Below are 17,390 nucleotides of genomic sequence, written 5' to 3'. Positions count from 1 at the left end.
AAGCCCAAGTAAAAAAAAGGAAGGGATAAGTATGGAAAAGATAGTGTGTCTGGAGAGAGGGCTGAACTTGGAGTTGGCAGAGAACTGGGTTCAAATCCAATCTCTGAACTTCCTAGCTGTGTGACTGTGGAAAGGTCTCTCCCAGACTTGGTTTCCTTATCTCTAAAATGGGAATATTGCCTATTCCTTAAGCTAGTGTAACAATCAATCAACAAATATTTATTTAGAACCTACTATATGCCTGGCATGGAGCTAGGGACTGGAAATACACAGAATAAAAGACCCTTGATAAAATAAGCAAATTGCTTTGTAAACCCTAAAGGTATATATATAGCAATGATGATGATGATGATGATGATGATGATGATGATGATGATATGGGCACCTCTGGATAATAAAATTAATTCTCAATTGAAAAGTCAGAATTTCTTCAGGGAAAGAAACTTTATTTTTTCTTTTCAAAAGTATTTTACTTTCCAAATACATGTCATTTTCAACATGTTTTTTTTTTGTAAAATCTTGTCCTAATTTTTTCTCCTTCCCTTCCTCCCTAAAACAGCAAGCCATCTAATATAGGTTACATTTAATGTACAGTTGAAAGAAACTTTCACTAACCCTTTGATTACTGAGTTATAGGTATTAATAACTGCCTCTAATGACCAGATCTCGTTTTTTTGTTTCCAGGGAGGGGCCTATGTGGTAAAGTTGCTGGAAGAATACGCCACCGGGCCAGCGGTTCTCACCGTGGTGTTTTTAGAAGCGATTGCCGTGTCTTGGTTCTATGGTAAGAATATTCTTTTAGCCGGTTGGGAGTTCTGATGAGTAGAACAGGGAGGGATCTGCTGCCACAAAATGAGTAATCACAGAAGGGTGACCTCCTACTGATGCATCTAGAGGAGTTATCTTCACTGACCACTTTCTTAGAGAACCAAATCGCTTCTTCCTGGCCAGTATTTGCAGCAAGTTCTGGGATCTTTTTAAAGTCTACCTAAGAGAGAGACTTAGACCACAAGTCTAGACTCCTATAGAACTCAGATGGAAGGGAACTTCACATACACAGACACAAATATATAAATATATGATTTATCTAACCCATTCCCCCTGAGATTACCTCCCATTTATACTCTAGGTTATCTCACCCATCAGAATGGGACTTTTTGGAGGATAAAGACCATATTTTGCCTTTTTCTCACTTTAGAAACACAACAGGTCAGCTCAGCCACATCTGCACCTCAGTAAGTTCTCCTTGGGGCGCTGAGAGGGTGCTAGGGGCTGCCATGGTCCCCAGAGCACTAGGTCCGGAGTCAGGAGGACTCATCTTCCCGAGTTCAAATCTGACCTCAGACACTTACTAGCTATTTGACCCTGGGCAAATCCCTTAACCCTCATCTGTTTCCTCATCTGTAAAATGGGCTGGAGAAGGAAATGGCCAGTATCTCTGCCAAGAAAACCCCAAATGGGTCATAAAGAGTGAGCCACGACTGAAGTACAACATGTCTCATTACTTTCTGCAGAATAAGACGCTTAGAACTGGGGTATAGATGGACAGCTCCATGAGTACAAGGTATTCCTTGAAAATTTTCAATAGACACGATCAAATGAATCTTTAATCAATTTCAAATTAATCAATAACTACATAGATGAGTCCATCATAGCAGTACCTGACCCACCCACCAATGACCTCACACTCGGCTATAGAGGCAAGGACCAGCAGATTGAGAGGGAAATACACCCCCACCCACACACACACACATACACACACGATCTTTCTATATCCTATTGAGACTCTGGTCCATGAGTGTGCTGGGGAACAGGGGCTGAAAAATCCATGTAACGTGATTTTTTCTGTCTCTAGGTATCAACCAGTTCTGCAGCGACGTGAAAGAAATGCTTGGTTTCAGCCCCGGTTGGTTCTGGAGGATCTGCTGGGTAGCTATCAGCCCAATATTTCTGCTGGTGAGTTATGATTTCCCTGTGTTCTTCTTTGCTTGAAGAATTAACTTTAATGCTCTTTTAAAAAAAAATCTCACCTTTTTTGCTATACTGCTTCTTTCTCACCTAGTATACTGATTCTAATATGATTCTGTTGTGTCAAATCAGTCTAGCGTTTGACTTATGTTTGAATCCCCACTTTGCCACAAATTGCCGGTGGGAGCCTGTACAAAGCCCCTTTCCCCTCTAAGACTCAGTTTTCCCATCTGTAAAATGAGGCGATCCCTCCTAGCTCTAAATTTAAGTCTCATCTTTCATTCCTTCCCTGAATAGGCTTTCTTGCAACCATCAAGGAGGTATTATCGCTGTCTTGTCCATGGGACTTTGTGGCCTAAGAAATACCTAAGTCTAGGTTCCAGTTAAAAACAGAAGTGATTTATGGTTGATAGATTACGAGGAAGGGAAAGTTCAGTCCTCTCAGCTTCTGTCACTCACGCTCACACACACTCACTCATGCATATTTGCACACACTCAAATCCCATACAGATTATAGCTGTGTCTTTCACTCTAGAATTAGTTTGGGAGGGGAAGGCCCTCAGAGCTGGCCAGGACTGCTGGATTGAAAGTAGCTTCCATATGGAGAAGTTGGAGGAGATATGGCCAGCGACCTGGTTGAGAGAGGGGATCCTGATGGCCGGCGTCCCCCCCCCCCCAAATCTCACTCAGAAGGAGCCTCAGGAATGGCCCAAACTCCTCGTTTTATAGAGTAGAAATTACCAGAATGGGAAAGTGGATGGCCCAAGGCCCCCGGAACTGAACAGGAATCCTTTCTACTCAGAGACTACAAGTAGTCAAGAAAAGGCTCTTAGTGTCCTCTCAGGGATCTCATCCCCTTTATGGCGACTGATGGTCCACTTCAGACTGGGTTTCTGCTCTGAGACATCTTTCTGCAGAGGGCACTGCTGCTTCTCAGCAGAGACTGTTCCTCAATCTCTCAGAGGAAGATCTTTTGATCTTCCTCAGTCCCTTTAGCTCTTGAGGATTAGGGCCACAGCCAAACATAAAGTCTCCTACATTCTAGTTTTTATCTTAGTTTTAGTCCTCTTGATGTGAACAAGAATCCTTCTGATCAAACAGTCCTTTCTGTATCTTTGCTTTCCAAGCAACTCTGGTCATTCTATGCCATGTATACCAACTCACACAAATTTTAACTCAAATCCTGTAATGACTGACACATCTTTGTGACCTTGCAAGTTGCCTTTCTCTGCTCAGAAAACGCCCCTTCCTGCTCCTCTCCCGACTACCTCCCCATACCTTCCTCAAATTCTGGCTCAGAATTCACCATTGTCTGGGAGCTTATTATAAACAATATCCCTTAATTGACTATTCCTCTCTCCTGTATTGCCTTAGTGTTTATGACCTTCACTTGCATGTCAATGTATGCATTTATTCACCAATGTTTATTGTTAAAATAAAATTAATTTGTCCCCAACAACATTGTAACTCTTTGAAGGAACTGCCCAAATCTTGTATTTTTTTTTTATTTGCTCAACAGTACCATTTCCAGTTCTTTGTACACAGTAGGCTAGTTTGCATATAGTAAAGAATGCTAAGACACAATTTCAAGGGCCTTCAGGGGGAGATTTTCTAGAAATCTGAAAGGGGGATAGATTTTTTAAAGGAAAAGATTACAGATGATGCTTATACCAAAACCCAAAGAGCTACCAACAAAACAACAGAAACTACCAATTCCTGTTTCTTCATTTCTAAAATGCAAGCATCCAGGGTATTCTTGATGAAAACCCAGGAAATAAATCTGCAGGTTTTGGAAAACCAGCATTTGCTACTGTTTGCATTTTAATAGTCCACATTTCATTATCACACATAATGAAGAGATCGAGAGAATGGAAGATCTCCCTGTTCTTGAGACTTGTAGATTTTGCATTTGATGTGGGAAAGCAAAAAAAAAAAAAAAAAGAAAAAAAAAAAGAAAAGTTGAAGGCTTTCCTTATGTCTCATACATATGTTAAAATTGTGAAAGATTCTATAAATCACTTTGTTCATTCTCTTGGGTACTAGAATCAAACAAAGTGAAGCTAAGGAGATCCAAGAAAAAAGGAAGAAAGGAAGGAAGGAAGGAAGGAAGGAAGGAAGGAAGGAAGGAAGGAAGGAAGGAAGGAAGGAAGGAAGGAAGGAAGGAAGGAAGGAAGGAAGGAAGGAAGGAAGGAAGGAAGGAAGGAAGGAAGGAAAGAAGGGAGGGAGGAAGAAAGGAAGGAAGGAAGGAAGGAAGGAAGGAAGGAAGGAAAGAAGGAAGGGTAAGAGGAAGGGAGGAAGAGAGAGAGAAAGGAAAAAAGAAAGAAAAGTTAGTTTAGCCATCTATAATGAAAAAAGGAAGAAGATAAAATAGATCCATTCTCCAGATTACTTGTAACTACAGAGGTAGTGAATGGAAGAGCACATGCCTTGTGCTTTCCATCTCTGACAGAATGTGTCGCCTCAGGGAAAGCAAGAGGATATTCCCATCTGTCCCAAAGCAATGATTTTCATCTATGCCAGAACAAGGTAACTTCTACCTCTTCCTGCCAGCCTGATCTCCTAACAACTGAAGGATGGAGAACTTCTGCAGCTTCCTTTCCTTTGACTTCAGGCTTCTCATCTCCTCTTGCACCCCTTTTCTGACTAATCTTCATCCTTTGAAGGGGACAGGAATGAATTGTGACTTCCCATCTGCCTATCTGACTGGATGCCTCCCATCCCATACTGCATTTTAATCTCCAGCCTCCTTTGGGAAGAAAAGTGATGTGCTATTCTCACACTTGGTCATACCCTTCATCTCTCAGCAGTTCCGAACTCTTGGAGTTCATCACCCAAACTGCACTCGCTCCCCCCTACTACTCAATTCCTTATTCCCATCCCCTTCCAACCTCTCTCCTCTAGGCTCCACATAGCCCTTCTAGAGTTCCCTGCCACTGCCTGTTCCTGCCCTCCCATGTCTGGAATGCTCTCTTTTTCCCCATCTAGTGATCTCCCTGGCTTCTTTAAAGTGCTAACTAAAATCTCATTTTCTATAGGAAGATTTCGCCAAACCCTCTTCAATCTAGTGTCTTCCTCCTGAGCATTGTCTCCTATTTATCCTGTGGGCAACTTGTGTTGCTTATATTTGTTTGCATGTTATCTCTTTATAATCTTATTAGATTGTAAGCTCCTGGAGGCCAGGGGATTGTCTTAATAGGTGTTTATTGATTGATTGATGGAACAAGTTGGTCCGTCATAATGAAATTTTTGAAGAGGTGAAATAGGTTAAAAAAAAAAAAAAGGAGCTGGATCAGAACCAAGTAGAAGGAAAATAGTAGACTGCATAATATTTAGGAAACTGCAGTCTTTTCAAAACCGAAGAATTGAAATTACAAGTAAACCAAAAGGGAAATGGAAACACTCTTAGTATCCATAAAGATTCCCAATGAGAATTTATTTTTATTTTTAAATGTAGTAAAAAATATATATATATCAAAGTTGGAGCAGCTAAATGGTTCAATGGCCAGAATATCAGATCTGGAAAGACTCCTTTTCCTGAGTTCAAGCCCAGACTCAGAACTGTGTGATCCAAGCACCTATCTGCCTCAGTTTCCTCATGTGTAAAAATGAAATGGAACAGGAAATAGCAAACTACTTCAGTATCTTTGCCAAGAAAACCCCAAATGGGATCACAAAGAGTCAGATATGACTGAAAAATGACCAAACAACAAAAGCATCAAGGTTAAGTAAAACCCGAAAAGGAAGTGAGCTGGTTGTAAAGTGAGAGAAATAACAGGTGGACAGCATGATCATTACACAGTGAAATCACCAAAACAGTAAAAACAACAATGACGACAACAGAGGAAGGTTCACAGCCTTAAGAGGATTGGTAAAAAGACAGGGATGAGAATTATAAAGGATGAGAAGCTGCAGAAAGGTAGTAATCTGCATTGGTGGAGTATTCATAATAAAACGAAATTACGCATTCATCACAGCAATAAATAACTCCTGGCTGGTGGGCAGACTTGGTGTGGGGAAGAATATGGTGGGAAGTTCTTGGCCTAATTCACATTTTGTCCCTACAATCTCTAAAAGAAAGCAGTATAATGCCCAATTAACAAGAGACAAATCCATTTAACCACCTCTCTGTTATTTAACAGATCACCTCCCTGGCCATTTTTATTGCCATCTTGGATAAACAACTGTACCTTACTAAAAATATTACTCCTCACTAGCTCCCTATTTTGACACTGAAACTAAACAGCAAAGAGAACATATAAGAGACTTGGGAACACTGAAGCAAAAAAGCAGATTATTTGAGAAACTAGAATGAATAGAACAGTGACTCTTAAGCAAAGGACTGTCTCCCAAATGCATCTCCCCAAAAGGTATCTGCTCCAAGAGAGAATGAGAGGAAAGCAAGAGAGTGGCACATGACCCCTGGCCTGGCTTCCAGTTTGAAAGCTTCCCCCTTCTGAACTCCAGAAAACACTGCTGGGGAGATTAATAGCTATTTAGTCATTTCCCATTTTATTATCTGAAGACAAAGGGGGGGAAAAAGCTATAAATAGATGTTTAACCACACAAATAATTTACATTACTGTCTTCTTTATGAGCATGAAATAATAAAATTATATTAAATTAAGGCCAATAAGGCTTCAGCATGGTGGTTACTAGGCAAAACTGATATTTACACTCTCTCTGGAAAGCAAACTAAAATAAGAAAACTCATCAAATGGGTGTTGGGGGTTCACTGTGGAAATTTTCTGGGTCAAATATTTCACTGAATTTTCAAATGAAAATTGCATTAGGTTGCTTTTTCCTCCTGTAATTTCTTGGGTTATGAGGACTCATGGCAGAGAGTCATTCATTCAAGAGATGCTCCATGGTGGAGCCATACAGTGAGGGTCAGGGACCTCTGAGACTGGGAACAGAGCAGGGGATAAAGGGAACGGGTAGAAAGTGAAGAGAGAGAAATAGGAAGTCACAGGGTTTGGAATGAAACTGGAAAATGAATCTGGGATAATAGGATGGGCCTCCAAGCATCCCAAACAGATGGGCATCGATCCTGCTTTCCAAAGGACTCTGTGGAAGGAGGTCTCATTACCTCCCTTAGGAAGCAGCATTTCAAAGGTTCACAATCTTCTCTGTCAGTCAATTTGTCCTAAAATTTTAAACTAATTCTTGTGACTTGAGATAATGTTTGTTATCATGGTTATGATTTCTTCTTCTTCTGCTATCAGTGAAATCAGAAAAGCTTGTCATCTTAGGAAAAGGCCTTCACTTAGCATCATGAATTTAGAATCTTAACTGAAGTTATAGAATATTGGGTTGTTAATGATTTGTCTAGGGGCAAGATTTAAAGCTTACAAAGAGAAGATATCTCATAATAGCTCAGAAATATCTTCTAGCTAGTCAGGCTCCAGCTGTGATCAAATTCTACACCAGGGGAGTTAAGCTGAAACTAATATTCACTAAAAAATGAAGACTTGGGAGAAGCTGTATATAACATAAACTACTTATCTCCTTTCTGACCGTTAAGTTGTTCCAACAGCTGTTTATTATCTCAAAGGTCATTTGTTAAATCCAATCCAAGGACTCTAGGGGAATTAAACCAAAGTGAATCAACTCTTGCTCTCAAGGATCTTTAAAAACCCCAAAGAGATAGATGAGATCTGCATATGCTGGGATAGGGTGGGAAGGTGGAGAAGAAATTTTATTTATTTTTCTTGGAAGCATAGAACCTAAAAGAAATGTGGACTTTATATTATGTTATTTATTATTTTATATTTATATTAGCCAAGACTGAATTTTGGATGAGAATTTGACCATACTTTAGGAAAACTGATGTCTCTAATGATGGCATTAAGCAAAATTAGTGATTTTTGAGTCTAAGAGTTCTGTCTGGGGCTCAATAATAGTTTAGAGTTTGTCTGAAAAGTTTCCTCTCAAAACCCCACCTATTTGAAAGTTCCATTATCCTGCCACTGCTGCAGGTAGCAGGTTTTCCTCCATGACTGCCCATCTTTATACATGTCCTACTTTAAGTTCCATATATGGGGGACTTTTCCTGCTGGAGTAGTGTGCTCAGTCTATCTACCCGATATTCCTTATGCCCAAGTTTTTAATTATCTATGATCTCATTGAACATTATTGACATCTCTCTTCTAGTTCATCATCTGCAGTTTTCTGAGCAGCCCCCCAGAACTGCGGCTCTTCAATTACAATTACCCTCGCTGGACCGTCCTCCTGGGGTACTGCATCGGGACTTCTTCCTTCATCTGCATTCCCACCTATATCACTTATCGGTTGATCGTCACTCCAGGGACATTCAAAGAGGTAACACTTCTCTCATATACTGGGGAGGGACGGTTAGGAAGGGAACATTCTTTTTAAGGGAAATGTCCAAATACTATTAAATTCACAAAGAAGAACTGAACACTACATGTTGTTATACCATGTATTTTTAAACTCTGTTAAGCCTAATTTCAGAGTATCCTAAGACAATCTAGAGGTTTGGGGGAAGAGTAGAAATTCTCTTAATCAGATCATTACCCTGCTTTCAGATCAGAATTGAGTACAGATACTTGATCTTGGATGTCCAAAGTATAATGACACAAAAATTCTGGTTTATACATAATGAAGGAGGGAGATAGACTATTATTTGCCCAGATCGCAGAGAATCACAGTATCTGAGGCGAGGTTGTGGAAGCCACAGTTATCCTTCACCCAGATGCAGATCAGTAACTCAAATAGCCATCTCCATGCAGAGGTCATCCCTCAGAAAGGCTGCTGTGAGAGAGGCGATTTCTAATTCATTGTTAATGTTCAAAGAACAGTGAATTAAGTTTGTGATTTGTTCAGATTGTTTATTTTTGGCAACATGTGCTAGTAGTTGACTCCAACAAATAGAACAGTAAAGGCCTGAGAAAAGAGTCATGGGTTAGTACCTGTAGGGGTCATTAACAAACATCAATCTACTCCAAAGAGACACTCTGAATCCCTAACATAATTGCCATCACCTGTCTTGAGGGTGGGTGCCATTGCTGGTCACGGGTGTGCTAGACAATACTTGAAGAATAGACCAGCTCAATTCTATTCACACTTCTAGTTAAAAGATCCACTCACAGGAGTAGTGACTTCATCTGTATTTATTTAAACTTTTTGAGTGTCAGTTTCCTAATCTATAAAATGGGGACAACTCTTGTTCTCCCCATCTCATGGATCATGTGAGGATTTGTATCAAGAATTTCACAAATCTTACTGCACTCTATAAATGTCAGCCACCATTATCATCATCGTTATCTGCGAAAGTCAGTACATTAAAAATCAAATCCCTGTAAAGGGGATACACTAGAACCATTCTCAATAAGATCAGGAGTGAAACAAGGTTGTCCACTATCACCATTACAATTTAATATTGTATTAAAAATCAAATCCATTCAAGAGTCAAAGTGGATTAGAACAGAAAAGAATGGACAGAGCCAAAAAAAGTTCATATGGTCATAGATTTAGAACTTGTCTCCAAGGGGCCCTCGAGGTCAGCCAGTCAAGTGTAAGCTCGTGAGGGGAAGGACTGTCTTGCTTAGAGCAAAATACAATTTAATAAATGCTTGTTGAATGATTTAATTTTGGTCCAATGCCATTTTACAAGTGAAGAAACTGAGTGACTTGTCCAAGTTTACACAGATAGTAAGTAAATGCAGTACTCTTTCCATTGAATCAAATCAGTTTCTTTTCTCACAGAACTTACAGTATAGTATGGTAATACGATTATACAAGGCAATTATAATGTAAAATATTATTCATAAATGGTGGTTTAGAGCATATAAAAGAGGCAAATTCTGTCTTGAATAAAAGGGACATGCTAAAAATTAATCCTTCAGCTATCCAATGACAAGACTTTAATCCCTTTCATATTTCCTAATAGCCAAGAACACTTATAAGATTTTTTTCTCCCTCTACTTATATTGGGTAAGCCAATGGACTCCTGGGCCCAGTCGTGTAATATAAAGATAGCATCCATAAATTTAAACTTTTTTCAAACCTCTAGAATTTGTTTTTTGCAACTAGGCAGTAGCATCTAGAGGCAATTCTACAATGTGGTAAAGGATAGTGCTTGAAGTGAAATCATCATTTAGGACAAAGGTTCCAGAGAGAGAATATTCGTCTTCTAGAGGGAATCATGTGACCAGATTTTACCTCAGAAAATGTATCCCTTGATGAGAGCCATCTACATCCAGAGAGAGAACTGTGGGAAATGAGTGTGAATCACAACATAGCATTTTCACTCTTTCTGTTATTGTTTGCTTGAATTTTCTTTCTCATTTTCTTTCCCTTTTTGATCTGATTCTTCTTGTGCAACAAGTGTATAAATACGTATACCCACATTGGATTTACATGTATTTTTTACCATGTTTAACATACATTGGATTACTTGCTGTGGAGGAAGGAGAGAAATTGGAACACAAGGTTTTGCAAGGGTCGATGGTGAAAATTTTTCTATTCATGTATTTTGAAAATGAAAAGCTTCAATTAAAAAAAATGTATCTCTTAGTAGGGCAGTTAGGTGGCTCAGTGGATATTTAGAGTGCTGGGCCTAGAGTCAGAGACTTGTCTTCCTGAATTCAAATCCAGCTTCAGATACTGACTAGATATGAGGCAAATCATTTAACACTGTTTGCCTCAGTTTCTCATTTGAAAAATGAGATGGAGAAGGAAATGGCTAACCACTCCAGTATTTTTGCCAAAAAAAAAAATCCAAAAGGAGTCAAAGACTCACATATGACTGGAATGATTGAACAACAAAAATCCCTTTGGTACTACTTGTTAGGACAGACTTTATGACTAGATTTCACCATTTTAAAGTATTTGACCTTTGCATATTAACTCTTACGCAAATTATCTTGTATCTATTATTAGAATTTAATCTAATTAGCCATTATTTTCTTAGTGAAAATAATTAAATTTTCAGAAAATTTTCCATAAGAATCATTATGGTAGTCACTATTGAATGGAATGAATTATTAAATAATGAAAAAACATCCTAAAAAGTCCTTCCATCCTCTACCATTAATATAGCCTGAGATGTGATGATTGAAGTTAAACATCTGGTACTTTATAAACTTTTTAACTTGGGTAATTGGAGCCTGGTGATGGCGTTGACGGAAAATAGGAATTTGAGAGGGAAATTAGAAGGGGAGGAACATGATAGTGTAAACAATAGGTAAAACCTTCCTAACAAGGAGAGCTCTCTAAAAGTGTGAGAGAGACTATCTTAGAAGATAATGCCTTCCCACCTGAGCTCTGCAAGCAAAGGCCTGACGACCACTTCAGCTAGGTGATGCAGTGGATAGAACTGTTGTGCGACACTGAGAAAATCACTTGCTTCCCTCAGTTTCCTGAATTGTAACATGAGGAAATAGCTCCTCCCTTGTTGTGAGGGTCAAAAAGAAAATCTCTAAAGTGTTTGCCTATTGGGCATTTAGTAAATAAATACTTATTCTCTTCCCCTTCATGTCAGTTATGTTTTAGAGGGGATTCTTGGGCTGAACTACAATGGCCCTTGATGTCATAGGATCATAGATCTGGAAGGGACGTGGAGACCATCTCTAGCCCTACTTCCTTACAGATGAGAGTAAGGGTGACCCAAGAGGAAACTTGCCCAAGTTCAGGAAGCTAGTTGGCAGCAGATGAGTTTTGACCCTAAGCTATCTGACTTCAAATTTGACACTCTCACTTCCGAGTTTCACTGAAAAAACTTTGGCAGTCCAATGAGGGCCGCTGTAACAGGGAGGATGTGGTACAGATGGTAATCTTTCCCTACTTCATAGCTTAATCTAGGATTGTCCTAACCTAACCCCTACATATACATATATAGGGTACAGAGGGTAGAAGGTGGTGCTCAGAGTGCAGGGTTTTAACTTCAGCCAACCACTCTCCTCTCTTTTTGGACTTCCATTGCATGAGGTAGGAACACAATATGAGAGACATTTTTATCACAAAGCGTACAATTTTATGAGCTGTGTTTGCTGAGAATGGAGCTTTTCCAGCTTTTTGGGGTACTTGCCCCTAAAAGGAAGAAAAACTCATAGCAAGTGAAGATGGAAAGGTCCAAGCTGGCCTAGAATTATCCTGAATATTGCTCTGGTTAGGCCATTCACTGTTCACAGGAAGAAGGTGGGTGGTAAGAAATCATCATAAGTCCTGCATGTTTTTCCAATCCAAAAAGGAGACAAGGACACATAACAGAGTTTGTCTAAATAAATATTTTATTGACTAAAATCAATGCTTTCAGATTTAGCTCTGTCTACTAGAGATGTACACTCTCTTGGTCAAGGAAGATTTTACTTAATTTTATTAAGCCCATTTTTTTTTCTCTCCTGTACACTGATGCTGAGCTTAAAGAGTGGTTTATATATTTTCCATTCACAGGCACAAGTATGGTTTAAATCAGTCATAACAATGTTCCAGTGGAACTCTTAGATATTTCTAGGGTGGAGGGTCTCAACATTTTCTCTGTGACGACTACTGTGCATGAGGTGGATTGGAGGCCCTGGAATTAGGATTTAGAAGTGATTCAGTTCCTCTAAATTTCATTTTTATTGTCATAAATGTTGCTTATTTCTTCTGCATTGGAACTAAAGCATTATATAATTTCATCTTGACTTTCCTTATTGTTACACTTATCTCTGTTACTTATTTCCTTATGTCTGGGGTGTCCAAGTGCTATCTTGCTCCTATTTGGGTGATTTTTTTATGTCACTATGGAACGCTGGTGGATCTAAAACTATAAACTGGAAATTCCTCTCCAAATGCAAAGAATATTATAGCTTACTTGGGGTTTAAGTGTTATTTAAAAGAACCAGGAAAATATTATACATAAACACAGCATTATCATTCAACCAAGAATTGTGAATGACTTAGCAACCTGAGCAATATCATGATCAGAGACAATCCCAAAGGGCTAATGATGAAGCATACTATCCACCTCCAGAGAAAGAACTGATATTGATTGAATACAGATAGAAGCATACTATTTTCCACTTTTCTCTCGTTTTTTTTTTTTTTTTGAGTCTTCTTGTACAAAATTACTAATATGGAAATTTTTACATAATTGCAATGCAACACCTATATCCAATTGCTTATTGCCTCAAGGAAGAGGGAGACAGAAGGAAGGAAAGAATAAATAGAATTTGGAACTCAAAACTTTACTTTTTAAAGTTTTTTTTTTTTAAATAATAGCTTTTTATTTTCAAAATAATGCAAAGACAGCTTTCAACATTCACCTTTGCAAAATCTTGTGTTCCAATTTTTTCTCCCTTCCTTCTCCCACTCCTTTCCCTAGACGAGGCATCCAATACATGTTAAACATGTGCAATTCTTCTATACATATTTCTACATTTATCATGTTGCACAAGAAAAATCAGATCAGAAAGGGCAAAAAGAAAGGGAAAAAAGCAAGCAAAAAAAAAACAACCAAAAAAAGGTGAAAATACTATGTTATGGTCCACATTCAGTCTCCAGAGTCCTCTCTTTAGGTATAGATGGTTCTCTCCATCACAAGTCTATTGGAATTGGCCTAAAAGCCCTAAATCATCTCATTGTTGAAAAGCGCCAGGTCCATCAGAATTGATTGATCTTGTTGTTGCCCCGTACACTGATCTGGTTCTGCTCACTTCATTCAGCATCAGCTCATGTGAGTCTCCCCAGGCCTCTCTGAAATCATCCTCCTGATCGTTTCTTATAGAACAATAACATCCCATAACATTCATATACCATAGCTTGTTCAGCATTCTCCAACTGATGGGCATCCACCAGTTTCCAGTTTCTACCACAAACATTTTTGCACATTTGGGTGCCTTTCCCTCCTTTATTATTTCTTTGGGATACAGACTCAGTAGAGACACTGCTGCATCTAAAGGTGCTTTGTTTTATAGTCCTTTGGGTATAGTTCCAAACTGTTCTCCAGATTGGTTGGATCAACCTCAAAACTTTAAACAAAAATGTTTAAAAACAACTGAGGAAAATGGCAACAACAGGCTTTCTTGATACAGGATTGCCACCAACCTACAATTTGTAAAACAAAAACAAAAAACCATAACATCTTGCAAAATGCTAGTAAAAGTGAAATGTATTAAAAAAACAAAAAATGCTATTCTGCATTTTAATATGTGATGGTTTTTTACAATAAAAGGCTTTTTAAAATCCTATTTATTTTCTTCTTAACAGCGTATTCTTAAAAGTATCACTCCAGAAACACCTACAGAGATTCCCTTCGGAGACCTTCGCTTGAATACTGTGTAGCAAGTACTGGACAAGAGGAAAAACCTTCCCTATCAATCCCCACCTTCCGTTCGTTACCCATTACCTTTCTCCCCTCCAAGTGAGCTGAGTTTCCAGCTGAGCTGAGGAACGAGAACTTTCTTCATGGAGCCCCAGCTTCCATGGAATCTCACGACCTCCAGCCTTCCAAGATCCACCTCCTTCCGTAAAATCAGCTCAGCACTTATCAACCTCAACTCTATGGCTAAACTGGTTCATTTTGGATGTGGGAGAATTTGTTGCATGTATGTGGCTGCTATGTATGAATGGGTCAAAGGGATCACCTAAACCACTAGTGGACAAATAGCGTCAGTTAGGATTACATGTAGTCTCGAATCTGTATATGTCTTCTCCCCGTGATTATTTGTATTGGACCATACTGTGTTTGCTTCTAAGGGTCTCACTGTCAAATGAGTCTATAAATTGTGTAGGACATCACAGGAATTGTTCCGATAGCCATATATATATTCTCTGAGTAACAGAATCTGTAGTTGGAAATTAATGGAACTCTCTAATCCTTCTGGGCTGAGTCTTGCAGAGGAAGTTGTAGAAAGCTAACCTGAAAGGTGCTATGTATGTGTGTGTGAGTAGGTGTGTGTATGTGTCTGTACACTATTCCAGTGTACACACAGCTGTCTCCTTTCTATTACTCTAAAGTTTTCTGGCACTTTACAAATCATGTCATCCTCGTTTTTCTTATATTAATAGATTTTACACACACACACATTCAGTTTTGCATTCATTGCTCCAAATCTATAGGTCCCACAAACTATCCAATTTTTTTCTTTTCTGATGTCCATCCTGGGGTGTGAGTGCACAGCCCACGTCCCATATACCCTTTGTCAGTCTCCAGAACTTTAGCATTTTGACCCTCACTGCCTCCCTCTTGTTTTTTCCCCCACTATACTTTCATGATGACTTTCTGGCTCATTTACGCCTGTTTTGATCCCATTTAAATTATATGAACTGTTTTGAAGGTAGAAGCTAGAACCTTTTCCTTCAATACTTCCTATTGTTCTCACTGTGATTAGAAATAAAAGGAGGAACATTCCATTATTTACCTTATTATCCTTTTCAGAGGTAATATAAAACAAAACTAAACTTAAAAAAAAAAATCTGTAATTTTACATGAGATGTGTTAAGGTCTAATTCTGGCCCAGGTGCTCATCCCTGAACTGAACAAACCAATTCTTCAGGAGCCTCCCTTTTCTATTTGCTTTATGTTTTCCTTTCTTTTCTTTTCTTTCTTTCTTTTCTTTTTTTTTTTTTTTTTGAGTTGTTTCATCCTGATTTTCCCTAATAGTCCTTCATTTCCTACTGTTGAAAGGAAAGAAGGCCTCAGGCAAAAGCTGCCCAAATGGCTTTAAAATCATAAAATATAGAGGCAAAATCCCACTTCTAATCAGGTTCTTTTCATTCTCCAGGGCTTGTTGTCATTAAGTAGGGCATTTTTCAGCCTAGCTGTAATTGCCAAATCATCTTTGAGAACAACAGGAAATTCACCTGATGACTCCTAGGTATTTACTCTACAGTAAAGGGAGCCATCTTTCAGCTGTTTCTCTTATAATCCAATTTGGTGATATTTGTTTTGGTTCAGACTGAAGTGTTAACACACATTCTGCCTTCCTGACTGCCTGGCTACAGCCTAGTCAAGCAGGGAGTGAGTGAAGAGAGCAATATACTTCAAAATACATTTTAAAAGTGTGAGAGACAGAATGTTGTGATGCTGTCCTGAACATTTGCCTCTGGCCTGCGGTCTGAAAGCCACTGGAGCTTGTGTGAAGGTGCAGAAGCACCCAAATGAGTGGAAGGGAGCTCTTGATTTCTGGATGTGTATTTGTCAGGAATATAATATAAAAGAAGAGTGGTTCAATGTAGTAGAGTCAACAGACTGGCAAAGGCAAAAAAAACCCCAACAAATCCTACTCACATCAGGTTTTTGGTGAGGAAAATGTTTTCCCAAGTCATGAGGACTGACAAATTCACCATTGCAACCACCTTTTCCTCTCCATTTCAGGCCCTGGGATGACCCATGGGAAATGGCAGCATATTTTGGGATGGTAATTTATGAAAAGTTTCTGGCTATGAAGTGCTTAGGGGAATTTTGTATTAGTAAGTAAAATAGTAATGTAAAACAAAGTGTCTTATAAAGAAGCCAAATCTAATGTAACATTTAAGTAAAGACAAATAAAAAAAAAACTATTATTTGAACTAGAAAAGTAGAGGTTCAGATTTTTTGTTTACTGTGAAATCTTGCAATAGTCTTTAAATTTAAATTAGATCCCCCTCCCAGCTTCACCTTTGGGAAAACTCTACCAAATCTCTGGTCAGTAAAATACCTGCTCAAAGCCATGAACTGGATGCCAGGGTTGTCATTGCTCTAAACCTGATTTTAGAACCTAAGTCAAAGACATTTTCCAGCTCAAATACTTCTCAAAAAAATATCTTCCAACTGGTTCCATGATTCAGTGTTAGAAAAATGGCTTAAAGGAAGTTCTTGCTTTTTGCTTTCACATAGCAAAGGATTGTATGAGGGCATTGTACCCAAGCCAGCACAAGGATTTGGAGTCCACCCATTGCAGGACAATAAAACCTGGAGCCAAGCGGCGGCTTAACTTTACACACCTCCTGGTAAAGCTTGCTAAACTCTGCTACTCAATGTCAAAACCCAAACTGATGCTGGCTGCTTTCCGAACTCATTTACTCATCAATCAATCAATTACTTTACAATCAATCTATGGAGGTAGAACTGCCAGCATCTTGTATCTCAGTTGAGCAGGAAGACTATGTGTGTTGAAAATACAGGGAGTGGAGGAGGAGGGAAGGAGGGAAGGGAGAGCAGCTGGTTCATGAAGAAACTTTACAGTGATATGCAGAGAAAGTCTGCATAAATGCAGAGAAGTCAAAACAAAATAACCCCAAGTGACAAGTTGTCATGGAACTCACAAATTATTTCTTAAGTGCTTTAAGTGCTTTTAAGCTCAAGTTCCTTCCAACTGTTAGGAAATAAAATTTATAAATCCAAATAAGGAAAAAAAAGTAGACTGGGGTGTACTCCTGCCTCATACAACCTATTCCTCGAAAGCCACTGGAAAGCTCCAGCCTTTCCTTTTGGTTTT

The 17,390-nt window shown here is 38.9% G+C and overlaps 1 protein-coding gene across 2 annotated transcripts in view; it reads left to right on the top strand.

The window, feature by feature from the left end:
- Positions 1-16,490, top strand: part of SLC6A4 (solute carrier family 6 member 4) — a 53,407-nt gene extending 36,917 nt beyond the window's left edge. For both annotated transcript variants that reach the window (XM_074263786.1, XM_074263787.1), the window contains exons 11-14: positions 685-784; positions 1,856-1,956; positions 8,119-8,286; positions 14,179-16,490. In XM_074263786.1, coding sequence (XP_074119887.1) covers positions 685-784; positions 1,856-1,956; positions 8,119-8,286; positions 14,179-14,253 — 444 coding nt within the window. In that variant the 3' untranslated portion in view covers positions 14,254-16,490. The remainder of the gene's footprint in view (positions 1-684; positions 785-1,855; positions 1,957-8,118; positions 8,287-14,178) is intronic.
- The last annotated feature ends 900 nt before the right edge of the window (positions 16,491-17,390 follow it).

This window comes from Sminthopsis crassicaudata, chromosome 4, assembly GCF_048593235.1.
Source record: "Sminthopsis crassicaudata isolate SCR6 chromosome 4, ASM4859323v1, whole genome shotgun sequence".
In the NCBI taxonomy this organism is placed as follows: Eukaryota; Metazoa; Chordata; class Mammalia; order Dasyuromorphia; family Dasyuridae; genus Sminthopsis; species Sminthopsis crassicaudata.
The sequence above is the reverse complement of the archived record's forward strand: the minus strand, read 5'-3'. Positions and strand labels throughout refer to the sequence as shown.